General features: G+C 47.3%; 7 protein-coding genes across 11 annotated transcripts in view; 3 read left to right on the top strand and 4 right to left on the bottom strand.

Moving 5' to 3' along the window:
* Window positions 1-6,907, top strand: part of LOC128256875 (metabotropic glutamate receptor 2) — a 91,001-nt gene extending 84,094 nt beyond the window's left edge. For 4 of the 5 annotated variants that reach the window (XM_052987574.1, XM_052987575.1, XM_052987576.1 and 1 more), the window contains 6 exons: window positions 121-255; window positions 327-489; window positions 581-794; window positions 1,331-1,482; window positions 3,960-4,143; window positions 4,840-6,907. In XM_052987574.1, coding sequence (XP_052843534.1) covers window positions 121-255; window positions 327-489; window positions 581-794; window positions 1,331-1,482; window positions 3,960-4,143; window positions 4,840-5,396 — 1,405 coding nt within the window. In that variant the 3' untranslated portion in view covers window positions 5,397-6,907. Of the gene's footprint in view, window positions 1-120; window positions 256-326; window positions 490-580; window positions 795-1,330; window positions 1,483-1,964; window positions 2,132-3,959; window positions 4,144-4,839 lie in introns of those variants that run through there. The other variant, XM_052987577.1, reaches the window with a different exon arrangement.
* A 118-nt stretch (window positions 6,908-7,025) lies between these two features.
* On the bottom strand, window positions 7,026-9,099 carry LOC128256879 (maltase A3). Its single transcript, XM_052987583.1, has 4 exons — window positions 7,954-9,099; window positions 7,445-7,899; window positions 7,243-7,386; window positions 7,026-7,176 (listed from the first exon to the last, which is right to left on the bottom strand). The coding sequence occupies exons 1-4, from the start codon at window positions 9,052-9,054 to the stop codon at window positions 7,110-7,112; spliced, it is 1,767 nt and encodes a 588-aa protein (XP_052843543.1). The 5' UTR covers window positions 9,055-9,099; the 3' UTR covers window positions 7,026-7,109.
* Window positions 9,100-9,250: 151 nt separating this feature from the next.
* On the top strand, window positions 9,251-12,293 carry LOC128256881 (maltase A3). Its single transcript, XM_052987585.1, is given in 5 exon segments — window positions 9,251-9,789; window positions 9,792-10,474; window positions 11,030-11,484; window positions 11,685-11,828; window positions 11,891-12,293. Coding segments are annotated over 5 exon segments (1,887 nt in total). The 5' UTR covers window positions 9,251-9,269; the 3' UTR covers window positions 11,976-12,293.
* A 2,101-nt stretch (window positions 12,294-14,394) lies between these two features.
* Window positions 14,395-16,413, bottom strand: LOC128256882 (maltase A3). The gene is made up of 3 exons (XM_052987586.1): window positions 15,243-16,413; window positions 14,590-15,185; window positions 14,395-14,517 (listed from the first exon to the last, which is right to left on the bottom strand). Exons 1-3 carry the CDS (start codon window positions 16,389-16,391, stop codon window positions 14,451-14,453), a joined length of 1,812 nt encoding a protein of 603 aa, XP_052843546.1. The 5' UTR covers window positions 16,392-16,413; the 3' UTR covers window positions 14,395-14,450.
* A 48-nt stretch (window positions 16,414-16,461) lies between these two features.
* On the bottom strand, window positions 16,462-19,518 carry LOC128256880 (maltase A3). Its single transcript, XM_052987584.1, has 6 exons — window positions 19,245-19,518; window positions 18,710-19,170; window positions 17,929-18,381; window positions 16,957-17,411; window positions 16,759-16,902; window positions 16,462-16,692 (listed from the first exon to the last, which is right to left on the bottom strand). The coding sequence occupies exons 1-6, from the start codon at window positions 19,453-19,455 to the stop codon at window positions 16,524-16,526; spliced, it is 1,893 nt and encodes a 630-aa protein (XP_052843544.1). The 5' UTR covers window positions 19,456-19,518; the 3' UTR covers window positions 16,462-16,523.
* A 691-nt stretch (window positions 19,519-20,209) lies between these two features.
* Window positions 20,210-22,837, bottom strand: LOC128256883 (maltase A3). Its single transcript, XM_052987587.1, has 5 exons — window positions 22,001-22,837; window positions 21,885-21,941; window positions 21,628-21,826; window positions 21,089-21,540; window positions 20,210-20,471 (listed from the first exon to the last, which is right to left on the bottom strand). Exons 1-5 carry the CDS (start codon window positions 22,810-22,812, stop codon window positions 20,252-20,254), a joined length of 1,740 nt encoding a protein of 579 aa, XP_052843547.1. The 5' UTR covers window positions 22,813-22,837; the 3' UTR covers window positions 20,210-20,251.
* Window positions 22,838-23,584: 747 nt separating this feature from the next.
* LOC128256885 (maltase A3) lies at window positions 23,585-25,603 on the top strand. The gene is made up of 4 exons (XM_052987589.1): window positions 23,585-23,772; window positions 23,831-25,196; window positions 25,257-25,400; window positions 25,463-25,603. Exons 1-4 carry the CDS (start codon window positions 23,625-23,627, stop codon window positions 25,527-25,529), a joined length of 1,725 nt encoding a protein of 574 aa, XP_052843549.1. The 5' UTR covers window positions 23,585-23,624; the 3' UTR covers window positions 25,530-25,603.
* Window positions 25,604-25,948: the final 345 nt, after the last annotated feature.

Genomic DNA, 25,948 nt, shown 5'->3' with positions numbered 1-25,948 from the left:
ACACATGCCTGGGCAAACTTTGCCACAAAATTCATAAAACGAAGCCGTAATTGGCGCAAAGGCTCCTGTTAAAGTTGGCAACTTTAGTAAAGCCAAGCCCTTCCTCTTCACCCGTCGCAGGCACAACGACACACCCATAGTGCGCGCATCGGGGCGGGAGCTGAGCTACATCCTGCTGGCCGGAATTTTTATGTGCTACGGTGTCACCTTTGCACTCGTCCTGAAGCCCACCAACATAGTGTGCGCCATTCAGCGGTGAGTGCGCAAATTGCCGGGAACGAGATGATGCGAGCGGAGTGTGAACTTTGTCCCCAATTTCCCCACAGGTTCGGTGTGGGCTTCTGCTTCACGGTCGTCTATGCTGCACTGTTGACCAAAACGAATCGCATCGCACGGATCTTTAAAGCGGGCAAACAGTCCGCCAAGCGGCCCTCCTTCATAAGTCCCAAGTCCCAGTTGGTAATCTGTGCTTGCTTCGTTAGTGTGCAGGTGAGTTTGGATTTGAGCATCGGCCCACGGGGCGTATGTGCGATGCGGAATGCGGTTGGCAGCGCAATTTCATTATTCATACCATTTTCAGATACTCATCAACGGCGTTTGGATGGTAATTGCACCATCACATGCCATGCATCATTATCCCACACGCGAGGATAATTTACTCGTCTGTGACTCCTACATCGACGCCTCCTACATGATTGCGTTCTCGTATCCAATCTTCCTGATTGTTATTTGCACAGTCTACGCGGTGCTCACACGAAAGATTCCGGAGGCTTTCAACGAGTCGAAGCATATTGGTAATTAATTGAGATTTTTATTTTAAGAAGCGCAGTATTTTCCCATAATTGGCTAAGTCTAGCAGAGATCTTAATAAAATTTAACAAGTATAATTAAAATGTGTCTATTAAAGACATCTCTTACGCTTGCCTATGACCTTTGAATAATTCACTGACACGCTATACGTGGTCATTTTGTTCGACAGTGTTTCATTAAAAATAAGCAGTAAACCAAGGTTGTGTAAAATCAAAATAAAATCCACATAATAGCATCACTATAATTGCTTGCACAAACAAATTTATTAATGTATAACATAAGAAGAATTTAATTGATTCATTTAATTTACCTTATAAAAATGCATTTCATGCATATTTATTATACGTTGTGGTGTCATTTAACCATATTTTTTTCAGGAATGCAAAAAAAGTTGCTTCATGAATATTAAGAGAAATGAAATAATTATTATTATTGAAATGTAATTATTTTACAAAATCAAGAATATTGTTTTCATAATATTCTTAACATTTAAATATATATGGTATTTTACCTTTTACAGGCTTCACCATGTACACTACCTGCGTGATTTGGCTGGCGTTTGTGCCGCTCTACTTCGGTACCGCCAACCACGTACCGTTGCGCATCACCAGTATGTCCGTGACCATCAGTTTGTCCGCCAGCGTGACCATCGCATGTCTCTTTTCGCCCAAGGTAAGTTGTGATAATTGGTGGTGGATGGGCTGGGCCACCATCAGCTGCGCTCCTCGCAAATTGGTGGCCAGGTCGAGTATTGGTAATTGCGTTATGCATTAATAATTGCGAATTTCACTGGCAACTCGTCATATGATTTTGAGTGCAGCGAGCTGCCATGGGCCATTTTAATTCCACTTTATACCGTTTACAAGGGGCATGAGGACGAGTGGTTCATTAAAATGCAATAAGACGAATGGTGATAGGGGCCTAGAGGACTGTTTGCGATGTGTCGCCAACCATATTGTTTTTAACGTTTACTCCTCCTTGGGTCCTTTGCCATTTCATTATGTTTAACAGAGAAACAAGTTCAAATGTCAACAAGCCAAGTCCTTGGAGGAAGCTGAACTGGTCCTGATCTTATCCTCTTGTCGACTTGCTATTTTTATGTTACTATCCCCTGTTCCCCTTGCCACCATATTTTTAATAATCCCTGTTATTAGCCATTAAGAAGCAAGCAAACTGCAAGCCAAGCCAAATATAGACAGCCGTTTAAGTTTATGTACTAGATGATGCAGCAGGAGAATGTCGGGTTACTTGCTGTTTAATCTGATATGCGACATCACGAGGGAAGCTTGCTTGAAGACAATCAAAATCAAATGACCCAATATTCAAACTCGTATTATGTGTAAAAACTTTAAAATTATAATATTGATTTCCGGTTATTATGTTAAAAATGTTGCATTTAAAAAGTATTTTTTGTTGTTTAAATTATATATGATGTTAGAAAGGATCACATTTCAAATAAGCAATCAAGGAATTCCATTAGATGAGTGTGTTTAAATAAATTTAGTGTTCCTTAAATATTGTTCTTTGTTTGAATGTATAATTTAAAGACAGGTTCTTCCTTAGAGCACATAACATTTAAAGACAAGGAGGTAAAAATAGTTATTCAGATTGCAAATTGAACAAAGCTCAAACAATCGTACATAAAGGACCCAAAACCAACATGAATAGCAACACTTTACGGACACTGTCTGCACATTCCGGGTGCAAAGTGGCACAAAGCCCCGGGGAGCCGGAGGACCATAAACACTCAGCACAGGGGCTATTATTATATGTCGGACCGAATAGCATATTCCTTGTCGCAGTGGCTGCTAACCGGGCCAACTGTCCGCTATCGGATGTCACCTAATGCACGGCTAGTCGGCGACAGGGAAAACACACTGTACGATACGTGGACATAGTACGAACACACGAACCCACGAGCACCGCACACCTTGAGCCATAAAAATGCAATTTACAATTGCTTGAGCCTGGGCAATAAAAGGCTGGCATGAATGCGGCATGCCACAAAGCGACTGGGGATCACTGGACTAAGAGGCAACAAACTAAAGCCCGGCCGTAAAGGTGCCAGCAGGCACGCCTCCTTCCGGAGGACAAAGGCGCCCCGAGGTGGTAAGCAATTTCGACTTCCGACGACTGCCAACCGTCTCTTCGCCGTCCGGTTTCACCTCAGTTTGTTTGTTTTCTTACTACCCGCGTTTGTTTGCGCTGAAAACAATAACAAACGGCGTCCAAATGGCAGCCAAATAATGTCAAAGCACGGCGGAAATGACCGTGCGGCCGTACAGGCTACGTTACACAACGCTGCGTAACATAACGAAAATTGGAACGTAACGAGCACTGTAAACAATGCTTAATTGTTTTACCACACAGGTTGCTTATGACCTCAAAAAATATTATTAGTAGCAGTAAAACGTTGAAGCTCCTACGATATCTGAAATATTTTAGTCTAAGCAAAAAGGATTACAACGTTAAGAGCTTCTCTATTGAGTAGAACTTAGTATATCTTGCCTTTCATCATAGTTTATTAGCAAATTAGCTAGGTAAATTTGAGTATAAAAGAAAACATCAAAGGATAATTTGAAAAAATCTTTAAGTTTAAATAATTAGGTAAAAATACTTTTTTAATTGGTTTTCCTGATAAGGTAAAAAAAACCATTTTACTTAAATTTAGTCGGTTGATTTGGGTGATGCGCACCATTATGTTTTTCTATGCATCCATTTTAATATTCTATTTAAACGAAAATTTTTGTTTTTAATAATAAATTATTATATTTACTTTTCGCAAGTATTACTTTAAAATTAGAGGCTTTACTTTTCCTTTCTGTGTAAGCAACTAACTCGAGTCGTTGGCCTTTGTTTTGGCCCAAAATAACTGCTGGCCATCGAATTGGGAAATGGCTAATGACAATCGGATTCGGTTGGGAATTGGAACTTGGTAGCGGGCGTGGCAGGTCACGCGCTGACTTCTAATGAAAACCATAAGATTAGGGGCAACGAAATTGGATATCGCTTCCAAGCGGCCATTACATACAATGGGTCGTATGATTAATGCCTGATACGCCGCTGGCTCGTAGGTGGATACGGGAAATTAGCCTAATTGGAAAAACACACTGATTTTCTCACTCGAACGTACGCGTGTGTCGTTGCAGCTGTACATAATACTCATACGCCCCGAGCGCAACGTGCGCCAGAGCATGATGCCGCCGCGGTATAGCAACATGCACCGCACCGCCGGAACAGGACCCTCCTCCATGATGGCCGCCGCCGTGGTGACCGCCGCCACCTGTGCCCAGGAGGAGAAGATCCAGAAGCATATCACGCCCACGAACACAGGTGAGTGGGATAATACATTCTAGCATTTGTAGTTAGTCGGAAAATAGCAGCAAGCTAATTACTTCCCGCATCAATTTCACAGAGACACCAATCAAACATATAAATTATTTAAAATCCTTTAAAGAAGAAAAATTAGTTGGCACTATATGCAATAAAAATCCATCAATAAATCACCTGATTAAAAGTTAGTTGCAATTACCACAATTTAATTCATTATAATTCGTTTCAAACTATTAATTGTACTTTGCAGTTGATTGAAATGGTTAAAGCGAGGAATTTTTTTAATTGAATTACTTCAATTAACGATTTAATTAATTAAAGTATAAATTATTTTAAATAATAAATGCGTGAGAAAATGTTGTTGAAATGTTAAATGATTTTCTCACCTCCATTTTTTCTGAAAAGCTACTTTACAGCTTAGTTTGTTAGTGTTTTCCAGAGCAAAAACTAAAATTATATATGTAATCGCTTCATGAAATGCTAAAATGCTCAATTTATAGGTGATGTATAAAGCAGAAGCCAAAATGGTAAACAAATTACTAATTAAGGCCATATTATTTTATTTGGCATCAAAAATAAGATTGATTAATGTTCCCATTGACATATTTAATAGGAATAAAAGCTTTGAAATTATTTATTATTTATCTTTTAACTGGTTAAAGTTTGTTAAAGTTATCCGCCCCCCACAATTTGCAGAAAACTCTCTAAAGACGAAGAAATTGTGCGAGATGGCCACTCAGACGATATCCAGCATAATCACGTCGCTGGACATCAATGCGTACAATCAAATACCATATGCCGATCAATATGTGCCAAACAATGCCACAACGGCCACGACCACGCCCACCGATAAGGGTAGTGGCAACGGCAATAGCAACAGCAATGGGAGTAGCAACAGCAACAGCAATAGCAATAGCAACAGCAATGGCAACAGCAATACCAATGGCAATGGCGATGGCGATGAGGTAGCAGAGCAAGTGGTGGCCAACAATAATAAAATCAATCAGAGGCAACATGGCCAGCCGGTGGTGGCATTCGCCATCACAACGGCTAACAATCACATAAGCGGCCCAGCAGCGATCATAACAACAACAGTGGCAACTGGCGAAACGACAACAGAGGCTCTGGCGGCAACAATAACAACTCCATTGGCGGGGGGCAGTGTCACTGAGTTGGAAACCGCATCCGTGCCGGCCAACAATGGCCATGGCAATGGAAGCCAACGTCCGCCGGTTTTGCAAACAAACTTATAGCTAAACGCACAGCAATTGCAGCAGCAGCTGCTGAAGGAGCAGCAGCGACAGCAAGCGGAGTTGCATCAGCAACATCAGCAGCAGCAGCAGCAGCAACCTGCAACACAGAGCTCTTCCAGCGATACCGGCAGCACGGGCAGCAGTAGTGCGGCAAAGAAGCGAGCTGCCATTCCCGTTTAGGCTGCCATCAGAGATTAGAGATTCCTTGCAACAATACGTAAGTTGAGTGTCTGTGCAAAGGAGCCAACGAAGGCCGACTCTTTTAAGTGCCTGCCAGGAAGAGACTTTATTACTGGCAGCCGTGCCACATAAATATTTTTAGTAGCCTCTCGTAAGATTACAGAACACCATTTAAATGGACATTTTTTAGCCACTTTATTTCAACTAAAAACTAGCAAAAAAACATTAGTTTAATTTGCTTAAGTCATTTGGTTTAATAATTCAATTTTTAATTTGAGCGCTTTAACCCAATTATTTATTTCATTATTTACTAAGATGTCAAAAAATAATATACCCTATTTACTAAAAAAAAACCTTTACTTGATCAAATTTAATTTACATATTTTAGCTTATGAATTCTATTTCTGTATCATAAGGTGTCCAAAAAATTTTGCTTTGTTTATTTATGCGAATTATTTTTTTATAGTTTGCCAGCAACAAGTTGTAGCTATGAAAGCTAGTCGGTAATGATAAATGGAGGTCCGATTTGAGCAGAACCGGAAAATATTTGTGTGGCACCTAAGAGTATATCCAGATTCTAACAGACACACTTGAGGCCAGAGTGAACTGACTAAGCAATGTCCCAAACAAAAGTCCGCTTTTTGAAAATCTTTCACAAAATCTTCCCAATAACCAATGTGTTTTTCGCATTTTCAACGTCAGCGTAAAACCAAAAGATATACATTTAACGATAACTTGTCATTCTTAAACTATTATTAAGCGTTTACCTCTTAAGCTTATCTAGTTTTCTAAGCGTTGTTTCAAGGCGTTCCGAAAGAAACCAAAAAAGTGAAAATGTGATATAATTTCAAAAATGTGTTTTCTACAAACGAAGTAAACTTACATACTATTTGAATAGAACATGTTATTCATAGGCTAATTAAGGCAAGCACTGTACAGTCAGCACTGGGTAACAAGGGGTTTATTTTCCAGGGCGCAAATATGTTCCAAAAGGGCTGGAATCCAGCCCCTTTGCAATGTAGCAGCTAGGTAGAACAATTACAATTGCATTTATTGTGTTGTTTGAGCCCATCAACATGGTAGATTTAATTGTTGTCCAACCAAGATGTACATAAATTAGTAAAATTACGAACAAACTTCTAATTGTAGTTCAACCTTGATGTGAATACAGATTAATGTTAATTGTGTGCAGCTTTCACCTTGAAATGAGCTATCTCTTAAAATGCATAGTTAAATGTTTGTTATAGAACGCAAGTAATGCAAATCGTGTCTAGCCAAATCATGGGGTACAAAATAGCGAAATATATTTGTTTTCCGTGTCTGTGTGTTCAATGTAAATAATCGTTAACGAGAAGCCCATGGAACATCCAAGATTTAAATGTCTTTCGAATTAGTTACTTGATGTATAGTTATTAATATTATACTATTGACACAACAATACGCTAAATGTTATTTGGCTGCATGTGTATTTACGAATAAAGCAAGAATAATATCAAAGAATCAAACACACTTTCCATTTAAAGAAATCGACTTTTATTCAGTGGTTAAAACTAAGGCTTCCGCGGGATCAAGGCTCAAGGTTTTTGGGTCAAAACGAGTGCTGTTTGGAAAAAAATCAAATATTTAATGGAGGAAAATGTGTATAAAATCTATTTGTTCCACATACCCTTCTACTTTGGTGGAGTCAATACTTCTGATGAGAAGCTGCAAGCTCTCGGTACGATTCTTGTCGAACTGACTCAAGTCCACACTTTTGGCCACCGTTCCAAAGTTAACCACACCCACAATGGTGGCTAAGTTTCCAAGGGATCTACGAAAGGTAATGTGAATATAAGACAATCAGTAACAGATCTAATTGCAATACTTACCGTTGAACTACGAATATATCCTCCGAAATGGCCGCGTACTTCGTGGACCCGTTCTGCAGAGTCTTTGATGACTTCCGCAGGGCCACCAGTGCCTTGTAAATCTTCAGGTGGGACCGCTCGTCGCTCAACTCCGCTTCCACGTTAACGGTCTCGTAGTCCGCCGCCAGTGGCAGCCAGGTGGTAGACCCGTTGGTGAACCCGGCATTCGTGCCCCCCGTCCACTGGAACGGCGTTCGCTCCGGATCGCGGGTGTACTGCTCATAGATATCCGCGTTCGAGTTGCAGCCCCACGGATCGACGGTGTCCTCCCAGCTGATCTCCCCATCGGTCATGCCGATCTCCTCGCCCTGGTAGGTGACACTGGCCCCGGGCAGGACCATCACCAGCATGTTCATGGCATCGATGTGCTCCTTTCCATACCGACTGGCGGCCCTGCGCTTGTCGTGGTTCCCCAGCTGGAGTAACAGGAGGCTTAGACTTGTACCCAGCACCTATTGTCCCCAACTTACCACCCAGTTGGCCGTGCGACCTGCCGGCATGTTCTTCAGCCACAGGTCGATCGCCTCCAGCACGCTGCTGGCACTTAGGCCCTTCTGCTCCACCACCGTAATCAGGTTGAAGTTGAAAGGCAAGTGGGCTCCCTCGGTGCTCCGGTTTCCGTAGAACTGCATGCTGAACCAGGCGGCTGAGTAGGTCTCGATGAGCAGGACGCTCGAGTCGCCGCCATGAATGCGCTTGTGGTCGTCCAGCACGGTGCGCCACTGGTAGACCATGTCGATGGTCTCCGGCTGGTTCTCGATGTACGTGGTGGTCAGGTAGTTCCGGTCCTCCGCGTCCTCGGTGGCCCCACTGAGCACCTCGTCGGGAAACTGTCCCTCAGCATTGGGCAGCACTTCGAAGAGCGGGGGCAGGGCGTCGCATCGGAACCCGGCCACGCCCTCGTTCAGCCAGTAGCGCAGCACCCGCTTCATCTGGTCCACCACCAAGGGGTTGCGGTAGTTGAGATCGGGCTGCTGGACGGCGAACTGGTGGAGGTAGTACTGCTGCCGCTGCTCGTTCCACTCCCAGGCGCTTCCGCGGAAGTACTGCAGCCAGTTGGTGGGCGGTTGCCTCTCCCCCGTGGTGGCATTCACCTTCCCGTCGTGCCACACGTAGTAGTCCTCGTAGCCCTTCTCCCTGTTGACCGACTTCCGGAACCACTCACTCTCATTGCTCGAGTGATTGGGCACAAAGTCCAGGATGATCTTCAGGTCCAATTCGTTGGCCCGCTTTATGAGAGCCCTGAAGTCATTGAGAGTTCCATACTCCGGCTGGATGTCGAAGAAGTCGGATATGTCGTAGCCAAAGTCCACCATGGGGGAGGTGAAAATGGGCGACAACCAGGCAGCCGTGACCCCAAGGTCCTTGAGGTACTCCAGTTTGCTGGTGATGCCGTTCAAATCGCCGATACCATCGCCATCGGAGTCTTTAAAGGAGCGCGGGTAGATCTGGTAGAACTGGGCGGTTTGCCACCAGTCCTTGTCCGTTTCGCTGGCGGAGCTGTGCAGCTGACAGCCCTCACAGTGCCAAATGGCCAGAATCAGGAGTGGTAAGAGCGTTGGCAGCTCCATTGCCTCGGTCAAAGCATAAAACTTAGTGTTTGAGCAGGCGGCAGTTGCGCGCTCTTTTATAGACACTCCACTCAGTCGGTTAGATAAGCCCTCATAATGGAAATGTTTTGGTTGGGCCACACTGGGCGCACACATTGCATTCCCCGGAACTGTTATTGGAAAATTTCCAGCTGGAGTGGTTTTTCGAGTGTTTTGCTTGATGCTTCAACTACTCGATGTGGGGCTATCATTTAAGCCCCACTAATCCGAAGCGGGAACCCATTTTATTGTATAAAAGCCACAGCACTAGCTCCTCTTTCTATCGAGTAATAAAAATGCACAGAACACGAGTCATTCTACTGGTCTGTGGACTGGTTATCCTGGCTCAGAAAAACTGGGCCTGTGAAACCACGACGTCGGCCACTGCCACGAAGGACTGGTGGGAAAATGCCCAGTTCTATCAGATCTACCCGCGCTCCTTCATGGACTCCGATGGCGATGGAATTGGGGACTTGAACGGCATCACCAGAAAACTGGAGTACCTCAAGGACCTGGGTGTCACGGCTGCCTGGCTGTCGCCCATTTTCACCTCCCCCATGGTGGACTTTGGCTACGACATATCCGACTTCTTCGACATCCAGCCGGAGTATGGAACTCTCGATGACTTCAGGGCTCTCATAAAGCGGGCCAACGAATTGGACTTGAAGATCATCCTGGACTTTGTGCCCAACCACTCGAGCAATGAGAGTGAGTGGTTCCGAAGTCGGTAAATCGCGAGAAGGGCTACGAGGACTACTACGTGTGGCACGACGGGAAGGTGAACGCCACCACCGGGGCCAGGGAACCACCCTCCAACTGGCTGCAGGCCTTCCGTGGAAGCGCCTGGGAGTAGAGGGAGGAGCGGCAGCAGTACTACCTACACCAGTTCGCAGTGCAGCAGGCCGACCTGAACTACCGCAATCCCCTGGTCGTGGAGCAGATGAAGCGGGTGCTGCGCTACTGGCTGGACCTCGGAGTGGCCGGGTTCCGGTGCGACGCCGTGCCCGTGCTCTTCGAGATCGAGCCGGATGCAGCTGGGCAGTATGCCGACGAGGAGGTCAGTGGGCTGACGGAGGACGTGGAGGACCGCAAGTACCTGAAGAGCGATCTGATCGAGAACCGGCAGGAGACCATCGACATGGCCTACCAGTGGCGCGTGGTGATGGATGACTACCAACGCATCCACGGTGGCGACACGAGGGTGCTCTTGATCGAGACCTACGCCCCGCCCGCCTACACAATGCAGTTTTACGGCAATCGATCGGTGGCTGGTGCTCACCTGCCCTTCAACTTCAACCTGATCACGGTTCTGGCCAGCGATGGCTTCTCGGCGGGATCCATCAAGACTGCCGTGGACAACTGGCTGGACAATCTGCCTGCCGGACGAACGGCCAACTGGGTGGTAAGTTGGGCACATTAAGGTTAAATGAGTTTTTCGGACCAAGTACTAGCAGTTTTCTATTAATTGTTTTATTTCTTCGAATAATATGGCCATTCCAATAATATGACCATATACATTATATCTTTAAAAATCATTTCCTTAGACTATGTTTCAATCTCGTTAAAAATTTTTGAGAGTATTTAACTGTGTTAATTTCTGCCAACTGGTGACAAATTTATTTCATCTCAAAGTCAATTAAGCGGAAAAGATAAAAAAATTAACATTTCTTCACAAAACGTTTACAAAAAAATTTCGAATTAAATCCTGCATTAGAAGCGCTTTTTATATTGCATTATTAAATGTATTATTATTTTAATGAACCTGATAACTTGAATATGTGTACCGAATTTCGTATAATATATTACTTCCCACCATTTTAAAAAAGTAGTTAACGCGATCGAACTGAAAGTGTTAATGCAACCGACATTACATTATGTAAAATGGTTTTTTTTGCAAAGCCTATCTAGCCTTTTTAGTTGTGATCAATATCTAAGAACCATCTTCATGCTACTTCAGATCGGAAATCACGATCAGCGACGGGCGGCCAGTCGCTATGGAGCGGCCAATGCGGATGCCATGAACATGCTGGTGATGGTTCTCCCCGGAGCCAGTGTCACCTACCAGGGCGAGGAGTTGGCCATGACCGATGGCGAGATCAGCTGGGCGGACACCCAGGACCCGGCGGCCTGCAACTCCAACTCGGACATCTATGAGCAGTTCACACGCGATCCCTCGCGAACTCCCTTCCAGTGGACGAGTGGCACCAATGCCGGGTTCTCCACTGCGCCGAAGACATGGCTGCCGCTGGCGGCGGACTACCAAACGGTGAATGTGGAAACGGAGACAGCCGCTCAGCGTTCCCACCTGAAGATCTACAAGTCGCTGGTGGAGCTGAGAAAGTCCTCGCTGACGCTGCAGAACGGATCCACCAAATATGGGGTTATCGGCGAAAATGTGTTTGTGGTAAAGCGGTAAGTTTTAATTTACACTCGAATCTTTATATTTTTTTTATGCTAATGGACCTGAAGACCAAAAACCGACAATATGCAGTGAAATAGTGCTGTGGCGAACCAAATTAGATTCTTCTCCACAAGCTATGAACTAGGAGCTGCGTGGTCCATAGAATTCGTTCAAGTACTCGCCATAAAGTGGGACACCATTGCCATTTCAGCTACCTGGCCGGCTCTGCATCCATAATTTATGTGGCCAACTTTGCCAGCAAGGGTGTCACTGTGAATTTATACGACTTCGACAAGACGCTGCCCACCCACTTGACGCTCCTCATACGCAGCCTGCAGTCGGCCAAATCGGAGGGGTGAGAAGCCAGGGGTCCGTCCCAATATTGACCATCACTCTGACCTCCTCACCTCCTTTCAGCGCACTGTTCGAGGTCACCGGACTGAGTCTGGCCGCCGGCGAGGCCCTGCTATTGAGCGGCAGCAATTCTTCCCGGCTCGACTAAATGCCATTTCCCATCCGACGCACTTCAAACATACTGAGACAGGCCACTCAATCGGTATTTATCTTCGGCTCAAAGCAAATATGCCGCGGCTTGCATAAATAAATATATAAGTGAAAAGCCAGACAAACAAACCACTCCACCGGAGAAAGACCGCACATATCCTGAAACCAACCCATTGGGGGGAAGGGGGAGATAATCTCAAGTGCCCGGCCTACTCTTTTGATTCCCGTTCGGGGAAATGGGTACGCCTTTTAAAGTGTTTACACACAAATTAAAGTCAAGCAAAAGTGCCCGGCCCCTTTTGCTAAGTATTTGGTGTTTTACACAGTGTGTGTGTTCTCTAGAGTCGAAGAATGTATGTTACACAATGTAAATACAGACGACGACCAGGGACTGGGCCTAGAAAACGCCGAGCTCGGGCCGCCAGCATCGTTGGGGCTCTTTGAAGTCGAGACCGTCGAGACCGTCGAGAGGGGGGCTTGATGAGTTTCACCCAGAGAGCTAGGGCAATTTCCATAGCGAGATTTATTACCAATCTTGGGAAATTGTGAAACAACCCTGCAGTATTTACTCGAGCCCCCAAAAGAGGGCAGCTGAAAGCGGAACTTCAATTGCGTTATAAATAATTAAATTGCGTTTACACATGGTAATTGGCATCACGTATACGCCCCAGAATCCCAAAAGATTTTTGGCTTATGGAAACTTGCTTCGCCGCACACACACGCACACGACTTCTTGTGGCCAACTTGAGTGGGGTTAGAAAACGAAAGCAAAAAGGAAAGTCCGTCTAAAATAACAATTCCGTTAATGCTCAGTGAGGTCGGGTAATTACCTGATTCGAGTGGATTTCACGTGCGATTAGCTTGAGAAAAGTAACGAGATTGAATTTCGCAGCAAGAGCACAAAATCTTTACAAAATAATTCCCCCCTTTAAATAATCTCGGACCCATTCGATTTGTTCGATTTCACTTTGAAGCTGAAAAATTAGCACCCAGTGGCGTCTGGGCCACAAAAATGAGTAAAGTGGCATCGTGTAAATGGCTGCGTGACCCGTTAGCCCATTAAAAAGGTCACAGACACGGCTCCGAGTGGCTGGGCCACTTTACCCCTGCCGCACGTGACCAGAAACCTTAAAAATGTAAAAAGTGTGTATGAAATTGTGAAAATGAAAACCGCAGGACAAACAGCCCTCCAGTCGGAGGCCAGGTGGCAGACGGACAAAAAGCCTTCTGCCTTTTGTGCATTTCAGTTTCGTTCAGATAATGAAGTTAATTTCCCACAGAGACTCAGCCACAATGTTTGACGAGGGCACGGCAAATGATTACATTTAAGATGATTCTCCCAGATTTACGCAGGTCGGACAAAAGTTGGCTCCCCTTCCGATTGGAAAACTTTTAAAACGCATTAAGCTGGCTGTAATCTGCGAGGACTCGTGCCCCGAAAATCCGGAAGCATGCCGAGCATCCCGCACAAAACATCCTTGCACATTTAGTTACGTATTCGAGGCGACGGACAACGTTTGCATATTAATAATGCGAGGGTAATATTTGAGTTTGATTTCGGACTTTCGGCTCTTAACGAGCTGCGTTCTCTGTATTGTGGACTCTGATTTGGCACGTGCCCGTGGACGAGTTGGCCAGGTGATGCGGCAACCTGAAAGTTCATTTTATCGCTGGCCGCTCATTAATTGCACCGCAAACATGGCTCATAACTGGCGCCGAACGGGTTGGCACTGGCTCATTTGAAGGGCTCTCACGTAGCTGTCTGTTTTAGGGCATGATGCTGACGTTTATGGGGGTGGTTGACCACTAATCCTGCACGGCGCCCCTCGATGACAGAACAATTGTCCCTGATGAACTTTCGCTTTGCGTTGCCCCACTGTGGATGATGATGCAGCACTTCTGTTTTAAGCGATTTAAATTGTTTTCGGCGGGTGCTTTAGGGGCTATGATAGTGCGAACTAAAAAAAGGGTGCTGCTTTCGTCTTTCTGCCAAATTGCACTTAATTTGTATGGCTAAATTAAAAAGCTAACCAGTGTCCTGTCAAGTACGTATACCAGAGCCACACCCACACGCAAAAGCGAACGCCCACGCACATTCGCTGCTGTTTGCCTCATTTCCGAGACACCTTCTGTGGTTCTTTGGTTTGTGCTCTTTGCTTTTTGCCTTTTGCGTGGCAGCAACGTTGCGTATGCGTGATTTGTGTGTCTTATCAATCACGTCTAATGGAATTTCTTTTTGCTGCTCCCGCCCTTCTCCAAACAGTCCCTGCCAAGCGCCTCCGACTCTTGAGCCAGGACAAAGTTCCCTAATAATTTATAATAAGTTGGCCCAGCACACGACCTTAAAATTGAAAAGTTTTCCAATGTCGTTCGCCCCAATGACTTATGTGCCCATATAACAAGCCACATTATCGATGTTCTTCGTGTACACCATGTATGTATTGTTCTTTTCAAACTTATGATTATGTAAACCCTAGACAGACTCCAAAATCAGGGCTGCGTATGGCTCCAGCGACAAGTTGCTCAGCGAAACGGCATCACTAATGAGAGGAGTGGATGATGGTTATGGTTAAGTTATTACGAAATTTAATTTAAGAGTGCCTGGGACTTACCCAACTGTGGCCTTGGCCTGTGGATTGAGCAGCTTGATCTTGTAGCTGCCGGTGGCATGCACGGCACTGGAAATGTCCAGTCCGGAGACAGCTGTGTCCAGCACATTGGCCACCAGCACGTAGGTGGCCTGCCCACTCAGAGATCTCTTGATGGCCACCACATTGTCACCCACACTCGCATATCGAGTGGCGCCCAACTGGAGGGTTTTCAGTTTGCGCAGCTCCACCAGCTGCTTGTACAGGCTCAAGTGGCTGGCACTCGTCGCATTCTCCGCCTTCGCATTGACGGTCACATAGTTCGGGTTGATGGGCAGCCAGGTGGTGGCGTTCGTGGAGAATCCCGCGTTGTCCTCGTCGCTCCACTGGAAGGGAGTTCGCGCGGGATCGCGGGTGAACTGCTCGTAGATCTGCGAGTTGGAGTTGCAGGCCGCCGGATCCCGACTGTCCTCCCAGCTGATGTCCAGATCCGTCATGCCCAGCTCCTCGCCCTGGTAGGTTATGCTCACGCCGGGCAGGAACATCTGCAGCATGTTCATCAGATCGATGCGGTTCTCGCCGTAGCGACTGCCCACCCGCCGCTGGTCATGGTTGCCCATCTGCAAAGGATTGTTGGTAAGATCTGATGAAGATGGAATCTATTGAACGTAACCCACCACCCAGTTGGCCGTTTGTCCGGCGGGCATCTGCGTCAGCCAGCTGTTGATGATCTTCACAAAGCCGGCCGCATTGAGCCGAGTGTTGTTCTTGTCGCCATTGCCGCCAGTGATGAACTGGAAGTTGAAGGGCATCTGCGCCCCCTTGGTGGTGCGATTGCCATAGAACTGCATGACGTAGTCCAGGCCCGAGTAGGTCTCCACCATGATGACCCGCGTGTCGCCGCCGTGGACGCGCTGGTAGTCGTCCAGCAGCGTGCGCCACTGGAACACCATCTCCACCGTTTCGCGCAGGTCCTGGGTGTAGATGTGCTTCAGGTAGGCCGACTCGTCCGGGTCGTCCGTGTAGCCACTCAGCGGCTCGTCGGGATAGCGGCCCTCGGCGTCGGGCAGAACCTCGAAGCACCAGGGCACCGCGTCCATGCGGAACCCGGCCACTCCGCGGTCCAACCAGTAGGTCAGCACGCGCTTCATCTGGGCCACGACGGCGGGATTGCGGTAGTTGAGATCGGGCTGCTTGACGGCGAACTGGTGGAGGTAGTACTGCTGCCGCTCCTCGTTCCACTCCCAGGCACTGCCGCGGAAGGCCTGCAGCCAGTTGGATGGTGGCTCCCGTGCCCCAGTGGTGGCATTGGTGTAGCCATCGTGCCACATGTAGTAGTCCTCGTAGCCCTTCTCCCGTCTCACCGACCGCTGGAACCAGACGTTCTCGTCGCTCGAGTGGTTGGGAACAAAGTCCAGGATTATCTTGATGTTCCGCCTGTTGGCCTCCACGATCAGCTCATCGAAGTCGGCGAGGGTGCCGTACTCGTCCTGGATGTCGTAGAAGTCGGAGATGTCGTAGCCAAAGTCCGCCATGGGCGACTTGTAGATGGGCGACAGCCAGGTGGCCGTCACGCCGATCTCCTTCAGGTAGTCCAGCTTGGAAATGATGCCCTGCAGGTCGCCGATACCGTCGCCATTGGAGTCCTTGTAGGAGCGCGGATATATCTGGTAGAACTGCGCCACCTGCCACCAGTCTCTGGTGGTGTCCGTGCTGGTGGCGGCCCTCTCAAGGTCATCCACATCCACGGCTGCCGCTCGTCCTAGGGCGCACCGTAGACCCAATAGGAGGAGAACCGCCACGATAAAGTTATTCAAACACGCCATGACTGACTGATCCACTGACAGGTGGGAACCCGCTTTTATAGACCGCCTCCCCCAGAGATTTTTCCACCGATAAGTGCTCAAGTGCTTTGACTTTATTGTGAGTTATTCATTACCAGCTAGCTGGGTGGGAACTCATCGGCCGCTCAGATAGAGGGCCACTTGAGCCACCCAGAGATAAACTCCCAGGACGGGCAGAAAGCGAGTTTCTCCATTGGTGGCATAACTATAATATGAGGAGCTGGTCTCCAGGATCAGCGAATCCTTGGGCTGCAGTTGCAACGAGGTAGAGTTGATGAGGTCGCTGAAAGGGGTAAAGGGGTATTTTAGAGAGGATCTAAAATAAATAAGTGGCATTATAACAACCTACCCCACTTTGAATTGAGATCGCTCTGTGACCAGCACAACTTTGAGTTGAGATGGCAAGTCGGGGAAGCTCTGCTGCAGATTAATGCTCTCCACACCGTCGTAAATGTTCAGCAGGGTCAAGTAGGTCGAGTCATGCTCGAGACATCTGAGAAAAACAATTGTTATTACCGAACACAATCCAAGTCGCCTTATCTGCTACCTTTTCACGGCCAGCACTGCATCGCTGAGGGCCTTCACTTCAGTTTCACCGCGCTGCAGGGTGTTTGACTGCTTCCGCAACTGCCAGAGCTGCTTGAAGACGTTCAGGTGACTGAGGGGCTTCTGCCGCTCCAGCTCCACGTTGACCAGCTTGTAGTCCAGGCCGATGGGCAGCCAAGTCTTGCTGGCGTTGCTGAATCCCGCATCCGGGGCATCGGCCCACTGAAAGGGAGTGCGCTCCGGGTCGCGGGAGTACAGCTCATAGATGCTCGGATTGGTGTTGCAAGCGGAGGGGTCCACGGTGTCCTTCCACGAGATCCACACATCGGTCATGCCCAGCTCCTCGCCCTGGTAGGTGACACTGGCGCCGGGCAGCGTCGATGTGAGCATGTTCAGCATGTCCACCCGGTCGCGGCCCAAACGGGAAGCCACTCGAGGTTTGTCGTGGTTGCCTAACTGTGGGGGAAATTAAGGTATTTTCATTGCAAATATTATTGCAGGGCGCGAATTGTTTTAAATACAATAAAGTTCATATATTGAAAACATTTTGGTACCTTTTTTTAATAAAAAATATTCTAAGTAAATTAACTTTCATGAATTTGTTTTGAGGTCATACAAATTGAAATAAAAATAGACTTTAAACAAGGAATATATTAAAATATGAATTTTGTAAAAAATTGCTGGCAATCAACGTTTAAAGAAAACAATTTTATGCATTAAATATGCAGTAGTGCTAGTTTTTAGTCACCAATTCAAAAATGTCATTTTAAAAGAAGGGTTTAAAATTTTAAGTTAGCATGCTAGAGAATTTCTGTCTATCAATGCTCTTTGTCTTTTGCTTATCTCTGTCATTTGTTTTTGGATCTACTTGAAAACGTTCTCAAGTTCAAGAAAGTGTTTCAAACAATTTTTGAACAACTTAAAAGCAACACCTTAAAAGCAACACCCCTTATTATAGTAATGGACTACCTACCACCCAGTTGGCTGTGCGACCCTTTGGCATATGCTGCAGCCACTTGAGCACCGTTCCCTCGTAGGCATGGGCATTCGACGAGTTGGTCAGCTCGCTTATCAGCAGAAAGTTGAACGGCAGCTGAGCGCCCTCCGCCGTAGCGTTGCCGTAGTACTGCATCACGATATCGATGGGTGAATAGGTCTCGGCCATCAAGATGCGCTCCTCGCCGCCATGCTCCCGCTGGAATGAGTCCAGCACCGCTCGCCACGAGTAGACCAGGTCAATGGTCTCCGGCTGGTCCACCGTGTAGATGTGCTGCAGATAGCCGTAGTCCTCGGGGTCGTTGTCCCAATCATTGCGCGGCTCGTCGCGGTATTGGTTCTGAGCGTCCGGCGCTATCTCGAACACGTGGGGCACCGCATCAATGCGAAAACCGGATACGCCCTTGGCCAGCCAAAATCTCAAAACGTTCTGCGATAAAGTGGCAGTCAAAACGTTGCTTAAATTTGTATGATTATAAAAAAAATGTGGTTTTATATCTTTGCAGATAAAGTAATAGTTTTGTAATTAACTATCATACTAAGAAAAATAAAGAAATATATACTCAAATTACATTCAAAACAATAGCGCATTCATAGTTGGGGTTGAATTTAATCTGCGAGCAGTAAATTCAACAACTTTTTCGAGCCCCATCTATAAGTTTTCGGTATATCTGCAAGGGTATTACAACATCGGCTTAGGCGCCGAAGCTAGCTTCCGTTCTCGCTTAACTTTTAAAGAGGAAACAAACGATACTCACACTCATGGTCTCCCGCACTTTTGGATTGCGATAATTCAAATCGGGCTGCTTGTTTACGAACTGATGGAGATAGTACTCCTGACGACCCTCGTGCCACTGCCAAGCACTCCCCCGGAAAACACTGATCCAATTGGAGGGCGGATGCCGGTTGCCGTTCTCCATGCGACCAGGATGCCACACATAGAAGTCCTTGAAGTCGGAATCACCCGCCGCAGAGCGCCGGAACCACTCGCACTCGTCACTCGAGTGGTTGGGCACAAAGTCCAGGATGATCTTTATGTCCAGCTTTTTGGCCACTTCCATCAGATGTTCAAAGTCCGCCATGGTACCAAAAATTGGTGCGATCTCGGTGAAATTGGCAATGTCGTAGCCAAAGTCAGCCATGGGCGAGGTGAAGATGGGCGACAACCAAGTGGCTGTGATGCCAATTTCCTTGAGGTAGGGCAGTTGCTCCGCAATGCCTGACAGATATATGTACATAGCAAGTAAATAGTAAATACCTATCTATATGTTGGGCTTTCTCTGCTCTTCTCACCATTTAGATCACCCACGCCATCGCCGTTGCTGTCTTTAAATGACCTTGGATAGATCTGATAGAAGGCGCCCGTCTGCCACCACTTGAGATCGGTGTCCCGATCTCCGATATTCACGAAATCAGCATGGTAGTTGGGAAAGGGTTGGCTCCAAGCTAAGCAGATAACCTGGAGAAGTACCACAAACAGTGCCTCTAGGCGGTGTTCAATCATTTTATACCGCTTATATTGCACTTAACCGGTCCGATTAATCCAGATCTGCTCTGAGCAGGCACAGATTTGCGACTGGCGAACAAATGCAAAGCAAAATTAATCCTCATATGAATGCCAAAGAGTGGGGGAGAGAAAAAAGCATGGGCTCAGACTCGAATGTTTGCCAAAGTTGGGGGGGGTTTTCTTTGTTTTTTATATAAGAGCTTATTATTAACTTATATTATAGTAAGGCGGAATAAAATATAATTCTTATCTTACTTTTACTATTAGTACATATATTCCAAGTAAATATTCTGGCTTACAAAGTTTAAATATATATTTTTTTAACCCCTGATAGCAGCAGATTTTATATTCACTACGTCCATGAGCAGCATCCATATATTTTATTTTTAAACTGCGCACAGAATCGCGAGAAAAAAGAGAGAGTTCGCGAGTATAATGATCGAGAGCATTGCGCACTGTTAACAGTTATGTGCGGTGGCCGATTTAGTGGGAAAGGGTATTGGTTATCAGGGGAGAGGAACTCAAACGCTAGTCCCGTACGTTTTACAACTACAAGTAGCACTCTTAGGCATTTTTCAATAAACTTAAGACTTGCACTTCTCATATATATGTACATACATACATATGTATGTATATATGTAAAATCTCATTGAAATAAACAGCTTTGAGGGATTTATCAAATCAAATAACTAGTAATGAATATTGGTCCCTTGGTACCCATTGGTTTTTAAGAATTTGTCATTAAAGTGAATCATAGTGCTTTTCATTGTTTATTTAATCACTGGGCGATAAACTAAGCCGTTGTTGTGGATCGCAGCACAATGGCCTCATGAGGCATCAGGGTGACGCTGCTGGCGGACAACTGGTCGCCAACCTTCTTGATGGACTTCTCGGTGGCCAGGACGTACTGGAAACTGGCGGGCAGGCTGCCGAACACCTTGGATAGGTTCACATTCTCGATGGAGTCGTAGATGTTGAACAGCGAGATGTAAACGTAGTCGCCTCTCAGGTGGCTGCAAGAAATACGCATTTTGGTATAATATGTACATATGTACATATATTTGTTTAATTTAATATATGTATGTATGTATTTTGTTACTTATTTAGTTTAAAGAACGCCTACAAAGTATTCAAACTTTGTTTTTAGAGAAAAACCAAATTATTATTCCAAGCTTAATTTACAAATAGCATATTTTCTCAAATATTTTAAGAAAAAAAAAAGATGTTTAGAACCATATCAAATTTTAATATATATTTTAAGTACTCATATTAAATTGTTTCTAAAAAATGTTTCGCTTCGCTTTTATGAGTATTTATGGTTTAATCTTTTATCTAAGCTACTAAAAAAAAAAATTAATGAGAGTTTAAAGCTATTAATAAGTTAATTCTTTCAAACGGATGGTTTCAAACTCAAAAAAGAATATTACCTATACTAATTTGTATTTTCAATAGTATATCCGTTCCGTTTTCGTTTATATGTTCCAAAAAATATAAGAATTTTGACTGATGCATAGATTTTAGATAGCTATTAAACAAGCTACAGCAATATACATAATTCTATATAGCATTTCCCATAACAATTGTTAGGTTTTCTGTCCAACAAAAGGTACTGCGACAAGGATTTACTCACCGCTTCACAGCCAGGACGTAGTTGCTAACGGCCTTGATCTCGGCGGATCCCTCCTGAATGCTGGGCTCCTGGCGCAGCTTCTGCAGGCGCTTGAACACGTTCAGGTGGCTCAGGGACACTCCACGCTCGGTCTTCACGTTCCTCTGGCGATAGTCAGTCGACACCGGCAGCCAGGTGCTCTTGCCAGTGGTGAACCCGGCCATGGACTCGTCCGACCAGTGCATCGGAGTGCGGGCAGGGTCGCGGGAAGTGTCCATGTAGTTGGACTCGTAGCCGTTGCAGGCCTGTGGGTCCACGGTGTCCTCCCAGGAAACGTAGCCGTCGAGCATGCCCAACTCCTCGCCGTTGTAGGTGATGCTGCAGCCGGGCAGGGTCAACAGCAGGATGTTGAAAAGGTCAACTCGATCGGCTCCGAAACGGGAACCCACGCGGTTCTTGTCGTGGTTGCCAATCTGTTCAATAAAATTAAGTGTGTTAAGTCCATAATCTTGTATTCCAGCTCTGATGATCGAACTGAACTAATTGCCAATTAAACTTACCACCCAGTTGGCGCTCTTGCCCTCGGGCATCAGATTGAGCCAGTTGTTAATCAAGTACTCGTAGTGATAGGCATCGGAGTCGCGGTGCAGATTGGTTATCAGCTGGAAGTTGAACGGTATCTGGGCACCGTCGGCGGTCTCGTTGCCATAATAATGCATGACGATCTCAATGGGGGACCAGGTCTCCACCATCAAAATGCTGAATAATACGAACTTTCAGACCCCTCAATTATGGTTTCGTTAATAGAATTACTCACCGCTCGTCGCCGCCATTGTCGGCCTGGAACTGCTCGAGGATTTGACGCCATTCGTAACTGAAATTGATGCAAATTCAATAGAGTCTCATGACAGACTTTTAGCTATCCTAACTTACACCAGATGAGGGGTCTCCGGCTGGTCCACGGTGTAGATCTTGTGGGTGTATCCGTACTCATCCGGGTCGTTGGTCCAATCGTTGCGGGGCTCATCCGGATAGTTGCCATTGGCATCGGCCTCGATCTCAAAGGCATGGTAGATGGCATCCACGCGGAAGCCATCGACACCTTTCTCCAGCCAGAAACGCAGCACATTGTTCATCTCCTCGCGCACCACCGGATTGCGGAAGTTGAAGTCCGGCTGCTTCTTGTGGAACTGATGAAGGTAGTACTCCTGGCGCCCTTCGTGCCACTCCCAGGCGCTTCCGCGGAACACGCTCACCCAGTTGGAAGGCGGACGGCGGGTGCCGTCGTCGTTGAGGAATCCCGGGTGCCAGATGTAGTAGTCCTTGTACTCCTCCTCGCCGGCAGCCGAGCGCAGGAACCAGTCGCACTCGTCGCTGGAGTGATTGGGCACAAAGTCGAGGATGATCTTGACGCCCAGCTCCTTGGAGCGGGAGACCATCTCCTCGAAGTCCTCCATGGTTCCGAAAAGCGGATCCACCGCCTTGAAGTCGGAAATGTCGTAGCCGAAGTCGGCCATCGGCGACTTGAGGAAGGGCGACAGCCAGGTGGCCGTGACGCCGATCTCCTTCAGGTACTCCAGCTTTTCAGTGACTCCATTTAGGTCTCCAACGCCATCGCCATCGGTGTCTTTGAAGGATCGTGGGTAGATCTGGTAGAAAGAAGCGGTCTTCCACCAGGGCGCCGCCGCATCGACGGCCAGAAGGCCGAGGCCCAACAGCAAAAACAGGCTAGTCCAAGTGGTCATTGCTAACTGTGGGTGTTGCGATTGGAATCGGTTTCTTATATACGGCGATAATCTAAGGGGCTTATCGTTACTGTTGCGAAAATCCATATGACCACCAGGGGAAAATATACGACAAGACCTTTGGCTCTGGTATAAAAATAGGAGATATTGTTGTTGATGTTGTATATGCTAGGCACCGAAATTCGCCAGGTTCTTCTCCCGGATGACCCCAAATCCCCAAGCTGATGTGAACTTATAGTTTATATTGTGAAGTAGGGATATATATGTAAACAACTGGACAAATTAGAGTAAACGATAAGATTTGAATACCTTAAGCCATTGTAGACAAAAACATCAGCTGTTGCTCACCAATGACCTACACTCACAAAGATTCAGTTATTGAATCATTTCAGGACAAAACGTTATCACAGCCTTGAACCCCCAAGTCTCCCACTTTTATTGGCCTAGTGCCCAATAGAAGTGAGCTAGTAAATTACCACCCGCCCCCCTGCGAAATCCAAAAAACATTGTGCGATTAGATATCGGAGTATGCAGTTGGTGTTCATTAGCCTGCCAATCTGTCTCATGATCTTCGGGCGTGAGCCAGGCCAAAAACAGCCACGAAATTGGGTACAATAAATTCCACAGCCCCCCGTATCATGGGAACCCATTAATGGGGGATTGTAAACCTGCCAGCCGCATGGAGCTAATCAGAAATAGTGGGCTATATGGCTTGTGGTTTATCGCCGCCTTATCAACTGGCGCGGTGGGCATAAATAGAGGCACTGCTTAATCCCTCTGGTCATTGGCAATCGATCGATTTAGTGGGAGCCATGTTCAAGTTGCTGGTGCTCTCGTGCCTTTTGGCTTTGGCGCTGCCCTCGCTGGCGGAGGTTGGCTGGTGGAAGACGGGCCAGTTCTACCAGATCTACCCAAGATCTTTCAAGGATAGCGATGGCGATGGTGTGGGCGATCTCATTGGTGAGTTTTGGTCTTAGCAATCACTTTATCAAGGTATTTAACCTGCGCTTTCGATCAGGAATTACGCAACAACTCGGCTACCTAAAGGAAATCGGCATCACCGCCACCTGGCTGTCCCCGATCTTCACCTCGCCCATGGCCGACTTCGGCTACGATGTGGCCGATCTGAAGAACATCGACCCCATCTTCGGCACCATGGCCGATTTCGAGGCACTGGTGGCCCGCGCCAAGGAGCTGGACATCAAGATCATCCTGGACTTCGTGCCCAATCACACGAGCGACGAGTGCGACTGGTTCATCCGGTCCGCGGCTGGCGAGGCGGAGTACAAGGATTTCTATGTGTGGCACACCGGCAAGGTGGTGAACGGCATCCGTCAGCCACCCACCAATTGGATCGGCGTGTTCCGTGGCTCCATGTGGACGTGGCACGAGGGTCGTCAGGCCTACTACCTGCATCAGTTCCACGCCAAGCAGCCCGACCTCAACTACCGCAACCCCAAGGTCGTCGAGGCCATGAAGGACGTGCTGCGCTTCTGGCTGCGCAAGGGAGCCTACGGCTTCCGCATCGATGCAGTGCCCCATGTCTACGAGGTGCCCGCCGACGCCGATGGCAACTGGCCGGATGAGCCCAGGAACGAGGCGGTGAGCGACCCCGAGGACTACAGCTACCTGCAGCACATCTACACCACCAACCAGCCGGAGACCCTGGAGCTGGTCTACGCCTTCCGCGACGTCATCGAGGAGATCGACGCCGAGCTGGGCGGCGACGACCGCGTCCTGCTCACCGAGGCCTACTCGCCCCTGGAGATCCTCATGCAGTACTACGGCAACAGCACCCACCGCGGCTCCCAGATCCCCTTCAATTTCGAGCTGCTGACCAAGATCAGCTACAGCTCCGACGCCTACCACTACTCGGAGCTGATCCACAACTGGCTGGACAACATGCCCGCCGGCCAGGTGGCCAACTGGGTGTTCGGCAACCACGACCAGAGTCGCATTGGCTCCCGCCTGGGCGCCGACCGCATCGATGCCGCCAACATGATCGTAATGGGCCTGCCCGGCGTGAGCGTGACCTATCAGGGCGAGGAGATGGGCATGACCGATGTGTGGATCAGCTGGGAGGACACCGTGGACCCGCAGGCCTGCCAGTCCAACGAGCAGGAGTTCGAGCGCCTCACCCGTGATCCCGTGCGCACGCCCTTCCAGTGGAGCGACGAGCAGAACGCCGGCTTCTCCAACGCCTCCGTCACCTGGCTGCCGGTGGCCAGTAACTACAAGCTGGTCAACGTGAAGAAGGAGCGGGGCGTCGCTCTCAGCCACCTGAATGTCTACAAGCAGCTGAGGGCTCTGCGGGACGAGCCCACTTTGAAGCAGGGCGATGTCTCTGTCGTGGCCATCGGTCCCAATGTGCTGGCCTTCAAGCGGTAGGCTAATCCTAGTCCCTAATCCTTAAAACTGAATACTCAAAGATCCCTTTACAACAGCTCCCTGGCTGGCCAGAAGTCCTACATCACCGTCGTCAACATCAACGATGATGTCGAGTCGATCAACTTGGACTCCGTCTTCACTTCCATCTCCACGCAACTGCAGTATGTGGTGGTGAACGACAAGAGTGCGCGTCGCAAGAAGTGAGTGCCAGTCTTAGATCCTCTATAGTACCCAAAAATAATCTCCATTCACTTTGTTTTAGCGACCTTACCTTTGCCAACTCCGTGCTGCTGATGCCCAAGGAAGCCGTCGTGCTGAGCACAGTCTAGGCCGCTCATTAGGTATTTGATAAAGAATAAACAAATTACACACAATGTTCGCAAAACTTCCTCGTGGGGGTAGGGTTACTCAACGAGCGGCTTATCTTTGCGATAGCCCCACACCAAGTTGTATAAGCACTGATTAGAAAACGGACCCACTGAAACTTTTAATAATAGTCATTTAATTTATTAGGCAATTGGGCTAGATTCGTATCAGCATGTTCCGCATCGAATTCTTAGGACTATCGATCACGTTTGTTCCCAGATTAATCCATGTTTATTGTGCTAATTCAGCCTAATTCAGGGCCTAATTTCTAAGACTTCAAGTGGGCGAGGTAATTGGCACTCAAGGTTCACTTTGATATATGGCTGGGATCACATGCGACGTGTAGCTGACTGGGCATATCTTTATGGGGGACCCCAATAGC

This window comes from Drosophila gunungcola, assembly GCF_025200985.1.
Source record: "Drosophila gunungcola strain Sukarami chromosome 2R unlocalized genomic scaffold, Dgunungcola_SK_2 000030F, whole genome shotgun sequence".
In the NCBI taxonomy this organism is placed as follows: domain Eukaryota; kingdom Metazoa; phylum Arthropoda; class Insecta; order Diptera; family Drosophilidae; genus Drosophila; species Drosophila gunungcola.
The sequence above is the reverse complement of the archived record's forward strand: the minus strand, read 5'-3'. Positions and strand labels throughout refer to the sequence as shown.

Coding starts and splice junctions, on each gene's coding strand:
- LOC128256879 (XM_052987583.1), bottom strand. CDS start 9,054: ATGGAGCTGCCAACGCTCTTACCACTCCTGATTCTGGCCATTTGGCAC. Junction 7,900..7,953: donor GTCGCACGGCCAACTGGGTG/GTAAGTTGGGGA, acceptor CTGTTACTCCAG/CTGGGGAACCACGACAAGCG. Junction 7,387..7,444: donor GATATATTCGTAGTTCAACG/GTAAGTATTGCA, acceptor TACCTTTCGTAG/ATCCCTTGGAAACTTAGCCA.
- LOC128256882 (XM_052987586.1), bottom strand. CDS start 16,391: ATGGCGTGTTTGAATAACTTTATCGTGGCGGTTCTCCTCCTATTGGGT. Junction 15,186..15,242: donor GACAAACGGCCAACTGGGTG/GTGGGTTACGTT, acceptor AATCCTTTGCAG/ATGGGCAACCATGACCAGCG. Junction 14,518..14,589: donor CAGGCCAAGGCCACAGTTGG/GTAAGTCCCAGG, acceptor TCCTCTCATTAG/TGATGCCGTTTCGCTGAGCA.
- LOC128256880 (XM_052987584.1), bottom strand. CDS start 19,455: ATGATTGAACACCGCCTAGAGGCACTGTTTGTGGTACTTCTCCAGGTT. Junction 18,382..18,709: donor AAGTGCGGGAGACCATGAGT/GTGAGTATCGTT, acceptor ACTTTATCGCAG/AACGTTTTGAGATTTTGGCT. Junction 17,412..17,928: donor GTCGCACAGCCAACTGGGTG/GTAGGTAGTCCA, acceptor TTTCCCCCACAG/TTAGGCAACCACGACAAACC.
- LOC128256883 (XM_052987587.1), bottom strand. CDS start 22,812: ATGACCACTTGGACTAGCCTGTTTTTGCTGTTGGGCCTCGGCCTTCTG. Junction 21,827..21,884: donor GACAATGGCGGCGACGAGCG/GTGAGTAATTCT, acceptor CGTATTATTCAG/CATTTTGATGGTGGAGACCT. Junction 20,472..21,088: donor TACGTCCTGGCTGTGAAGCG/GTGAGTAAATCC, acceptor TATTTCTTGCAG/CCACCTGAGAGGCGACTACG.
- LOC128256885 (XM_052987589.1), top strand. CDS start 23,625: ATGTTCAAGTTGCTGGTGCTCTCGTGCCTTTTGGCTTTGGCGCTGCCC. Junction 23,773..23,830: donor TGGTGTGGGCGATCTCATTG/GTGAGTTTTGGT, acceptor GCTTTCGATCAG/GAATTACGCAACAACTCGGC. Junction 25,401..25,462: donor AAGAGTGCGCGTCGCAAGAA/GTGAGTGCCAGT, acceptor ACTTTGTTTTAG/CGACCTTACCTTTGCCAACT.